We start from the raw sequence: 5,522 nt of genomic DNA on the forward strand, positions 1-5,522 counted from the left end.
CCAAACATGACCTGATTGACCCGTTTCTCATCTTCTTTATACATACATTTATCATTTTGACAGATGACATGTGAGCTCATTTAAGACTTACATCATTGTTTAAAAAAAGTTCATAAGCTATAAAAGTAATTCAAATAAAAAGAAATAAACTTGTCTGCTGTAGAGATTTCAAAATATAGATATAAGGTTGAGTGGAAGAAAAAAGTTTGGACAAGAAAGGGGGTTAAGCAGCAAAGGTATCTGGGATCACAAGAGTTTTGATGAGTCGTTTTATTGGAAATCAGGGTCACAAACTGAGGATTCACTGACAAAATACAAATAAAAATTCAAATTTATGCTTACCTAATAACTGGGTCTAGATTAACACAAGCAATGCCACAGTCGTAGTTAATGTCCTGGATATTCTTGGTGCATCTTATGAAACGTCCCCAAACTTGACTTTTTCCTTCCACTCAACCATTTAAAATGTACTTGGATGCATCATTGAACACAACCTGTTTTGTTTTGTTTTTTTAAACACAGAGCTAAGTAGTTTAAGTAGTTACTTGTTGTCACTCTTTGAACTGAATTACTGAAATAAACTTTTCAATGATATAATTTATTAATATCTTTCTCCTTTGTGTTGCTTTTAACAGAGCAGATGGGACAATTCGTCTACGCCATTAACTCCTGCAGTGTTGTTTCAGCATAACGCACATTTCCTGTTCAGAATAAATGACAGAATGCTGCTTATAAAGAACCAAATCTGGGCTTCATAATTCTGGGAAGGTTTGCAGAAACACCCATTCCATACATCCCATTTATCAGTTGATTCATTTCCTTCACAACACCTCAGAGCAAAAAAAAAAAATGAAAGCTCGAATCCCAAATATATTTCCCAGCTTCTTGCCACGCTGAGAGATCTGTGATTTACTGCAGTCCAGCTGCCGGGTGAGCGCACCCTTCACTAGTCAACCCGCACTGGTTGCCTGTCGGGGCCCGGACAGAGATGGATGGCTGTTAGTGTGACACCTAGCAGTGGGTTACATGGCCTTGAGCTTTATCGTCTAATTAGGCTCTAATGTAACTACAATGCTCTCGAGAAGATGTTGTCTTGCCCGCCAAGGCTCTTTAAAAGCCTCCCTGGGGCAGCAGGGGACAGCTTGGAGTGAGGTCCTGTGGCAGACCACAGCCATGTCCAAGAGAAAGGGTCAGGTTTCCTGATCTTCTGCTTCGATGTACTGGAAACAGTATGTCGTTGGTTAAAAAGGGGGTGGGGTGGGAAACAACAGAATTTCCAATTTGGAAATACACAATAGTTTATCATGATTAGATTATATTGATCTTCATTCTGATCAAAATTAATTTAACATAAATAAAAAAAAAAAAAATGTATCCAGAACTGTAAAAAACTAATCACGTCCGTTGTTAAATCATAAAATACATTTTTGTTCAATTTTACAAGCAAAACCAAAGTTTGTTCACTGCCTGATACATTTGGAAGACATATCAAAAATTCATCTATGAAAGGTTTTTGCTCCCAAAATGAGCTTGGCTAATATAAAATATGCTGAAGCCAAATCTGGATCCAATCTTCACAAACTTCTAAAATCTAGTCAGAAATCCATTTATAAAATTACATCCAAGTCCCTTACAAATGGAAAAGTTTGTTTAGGAAAAAAAAAATGAAACAAAAGCATTCATTTAAAAGGTGAAATCCTATATCACACCTCTCCCTCTAATTATAAATAAATGAATTGTTAGCATTCTGACAAACTGTCTGGAGTAATGAAATTAAAGACTAAATGTTGTCAATAGTTTCATGATGCGTCACGTGACTTCCCATAACTTACAGCGGCTCATGAAGGATGGTATCATCGCCTTTGTATTAGAAGCCGGTCTTGAGGGATAAGGTGTCTGACTGAAGGTCATCAGTGCCCTCTTGAGTGAACATAAGAGCCCTTTGTGGTCAGGTTAAATGCACCTGACAAGCCACTGCAGCGGAGTCACCCTTTTTAATTGTCATGTAACGGTTTCATGTAGAGCCAAACTGTCTGAAACACTTCAGCTGCTGGAAACCAGAGCTCAGCCACACAAGCCACACACTGGTGTGGTTATCTGGACGCCTGCCACATGAGCATTGGAAAAAAAAAAAAAAAAGAAAATTGGAGGGCTTTTGTAGTAGAATACTGACAATTAATAAAGCAAAATTAAATACCTTGATTGAATTGACGGCACATTGCAAATGTGTTAATACGCCTTAAATTTAATATTGTCAATTTAGGCTTTATACATTCTGCTGGGAATGGAAAATAAACAATGGATTTCGAAATACGTTTATGTGTGGCGTGCTTATATATTACATCAGTGTTGCACATCTGGAAGTTTTTAGGGACAACGTTCCTTATAAAATAACTCAAGCTCTGTCAGACAGAACAGAAAGCATCTTTGAACATCAGTTCTGCAGTTTAGCCACAAATTCTTAAATCAATGCAGGTCTGGACTTTGTCTAGGCCACTTCAATACATAAAAAAAAGATTCCATATTCTCCATCCCAGGTGAAGTAAAACTTTTCTACGTCATGATGCTGCTACCTCCATGCCATGCACAAGGTGACATAGAGATTATATAAAGGAGATACAGCGAAGGGGCTGAACACGTCTGAATGCACAACACGTTTCAGACAAATCATGAAAACCATGTGTAACCTTAACTCCACATCAGAATAATACAAATTTCATGCTGGTCTATCACAAAACTCCAGCAAAATAAATTATGATTTGTGATTGTAAGACATGAAAGAGCTGCATTAAACCTTAGAAGGTCGCAAATATCCTAAATGCAATCGAAGGCATTTCAAATTGAAGACATGCACCTTTTAAAATAAAATCTAAATTGCCTTCATTTCCAAGAGCAGGCACAAAATGGACAAACTCCAACAGGTTTGATATGTTCTCCCAAAACGCAACTTCACAATTCAGCAGCAGCCAGAGATGACAGGAAAATAAATAATTCACTTTAACCCCAATAACAAACTCCCCGCCATCCTGCATCTGCCTCAGTGGCTGTAATTACGGTCTAAAATGAAAGCCATTTCATATCAAGCTATAGTCAGATGTCAATGGCTGGCTTGTTTCAGTCAGAAATGTGCTCAACAATTTTACCAAACCAATAATTTCCAGAAAGCAGAAGCAGGCAAAAAACATTTCCATTTCAATGAACCTGTCAAATCTATACAAAAATATATGGACAAATTCATATACGATGCATTAGTTCATTGAAACTTTTAAGTGGATTTAGAAATCTGAACACCATCATTGAGGTCATAAAGATGTTAGAATAATCTCAAGATGCTTCCTTGTTGGCAGATTGTCACCATGTCATGGGAGTCAGTTTAGTGGTTCTCTACTAGTTTGCCAAGTAACAAACAAGAATTTACCTTGGATTACAAAACTGTGATGCTTATCAGCACAGGTCACTGTCTTGGGCAAGTGTAGCCCCCAGCATAACCAGAGAATCCCCACTTTGTCTCGACACATCAGAAGTAAAACTACTGCTCTGAGACATTCCTAGCACGTCTCATGTTCTCCTCCTGGGATGCGACAAACGGTGGAGAAAGGATTGAGTTCATACTCAAAGTTTATGAAAAGGTTTTATTTTCATTCATATATCAACTTTACCCATCAATCAGTAATAAAACAAGGAGTAAAGGACAGTAACAACTTTAAACATAGGGAAATAAGCTCAAGAGTTTAAAATCAGCTTCGCTGAAGAAAATACAAGACAACACAAGAAACAAAGAAATATTTACCATGTAGGTTATAGCAAACATACATCACAAGTAAAGAGTGATGCAGATAAAGCACAGGATGCCAACAGAAACCCAGGATGGTGGAGGAGTCCAGTACACTTCAGTTTTAGGTTGACCTGTAAAGAAGAAGAAAAAAAATAGCATTAGAGATCAGAACAGAACACAATTTAGTATCTTTCAAAGAATTTCCAGGCATTCTTGGACTTTAATGTTATGTATTTAGGCATTTATTGTATCATTTATCATTATCATGACTAATTTCTTACAATAAATTAAAATTAATGTTTGCAAACTCCAAAAACTGGTTGTATTGATAGAATTGTCAATTTTTTTCTATTTAACCAATTTGTTCCATGAGAGCATCCATAAACATCAATAAATTCAAAAATTGTAATAGGTGATGAAATTGTCGTTTTGAGACCACCATTTACTAATAGCATAAAGATAATGTCTACTTTATCGTGATGATGTCAAATGTACCAAACATTCAAGGAATCAAGATTACGTTTCAGTCAGGGGGGGGAAAATGCAATTATTAGGACATTTGTAGGGAAAAATGTATAAACTTACTGTTCTAGGTGTCAAATATTTCAAAGTCTACTAAGACTTTTTAAGGATCCACATGAACCTCACAACAAGGTCTGATGTTTGTATATGATTGGAAACCCAAATTCAAATAAATTTGCTCATAAATTTAAGTTATGCATCTAAAAAACATGTCATCTATTATAATGATTGCAGATCCCTGGGTTGGATGGTCTATTAATGAGTGAATGATCTACTCATGTAGTTCAAAGGGAAAAACATGAGCAATATTATTGCGCACACCTAGTAAGCCATAAAATGACCACAAACACTAAAGATTTTTACTTGTAGAAAATTATACTAAAGGCAGAAACTTTACGATGTGCAAGATGTCAGAAGGACCCACACTGAATGCATAGTTCACACTTCTGAGTGGGACAGTCGTCCAAATGCAACTGGAAGCTTTTAAATATGTAATAATGAATTTGGTTGCATTTTAATCAGGTTTTAACTCATGTGATCCTGCTGTATATTTACAAGAGTCACAGGTATTCCAAATTGGAAAGCCGAAACTCTCTTCTGTGTCTTTCAGCTGTCGGATATTGAAAAGTGGACAAAGAGATACAGATCGGTGTGTCTGCAGCTGGACATGCTCTCTGCAACCGTAAAGGGTGGGATGGGAGTGGTGTAAATTGCTGCAGTGTGCCTCAATGTGGTAAAAAAAAAAAAAAAAAATGAAATTTTTAGAAAACTCACTTGGGCTTTGTCTCAGCATCTGTGACCTGACGGATAAAGATGGCGTCCTCTGGGTGGCTGATGTCTCCTTTCTCGTGCATGTAGGATGAGGCAATGGCGAGCATGGTGCCGTCATTGCTGAAGGCCAGGGAAGCAATGCTAGTTGGGTAGCGGTGGAACTGACACAGGCGCTTTTTGTTGAATGGATCCCAGATATTCACAAAGCCGTCTGAGCCACCTGGAGAGAGGAGAGGCTCAAGGTCAACTTCAGAAGTTTTAAACAGTTAGAATAGAGATTAGGTCTTTATTAGCAGATTGTGACAGGTCAGTTACAAAAGGTCAAAAGAAGCTTTTCAAAACAGAATCAGTAAAAAAAAAAAAAAAAAAAAAAAAAAAAAAAAAAAAAAATGAAAGGGTTTTTTGGACCTTTTTTTTTTAAATTATAACCCCCAAAAAAACTTAAAAAAAAAAA

General features: G+C 36.8%; 1 protein-coding gene across 2 annotated transcripts in view; it reads right to left on the minus strand.

The window, feature by feature from the left end:
- Nucleotides 1–3,613: 3,613 nt before the first annotated feature.
- Nucleotides 3,614–5,522, minus strand: part of bub3 (BUB3 mitotic checkpoint protein) — a 9,387-nt gene continuing 7,478 nt past the window's right edge. Inside the window, exons 7-8 of one of the 2 annotated variants that reach the window (XM_015039432.1) lie at nucleotides 5,072–5,288; nucleotides 3,614–3,906 (exon numbers count right to left, since the gene is read on the minus strand). In XM_015039432.1, the coding sequence (XP_014894918.1) occupies nucleotides 3,897–3,906; nucleotides 5,072–5,288 (227 nt within the window). In that variant the 3' untranslated portion in view covers nucleotides 3,614–3,896. Of the gene's footprint in view, nucleotides 3,907–5,067; nucleotides 5,289–5,522 lie in introns of those variants that run through there. The other variant, XM_015039433.1, reaches the window with a different exon arrangement.

This window comes from Poecilia latipinna, unplaced genomic scaffold (assembly GCF_001443285.1).
Source record: "Poecilia latipinna isolate Pla-1442-1.1 unplaced genomic scaffold, P_latipinna-1.0 Scaffold472, whole genome shotgun sequence".
In the NCBI taxonomy this organism is placed as follows: Eukaryota; Metazoa; Chordata; class Actinopteri; order Cyprinodontiformes; family Poeciliidae; genus Poecilia; species Poecilia latipinna.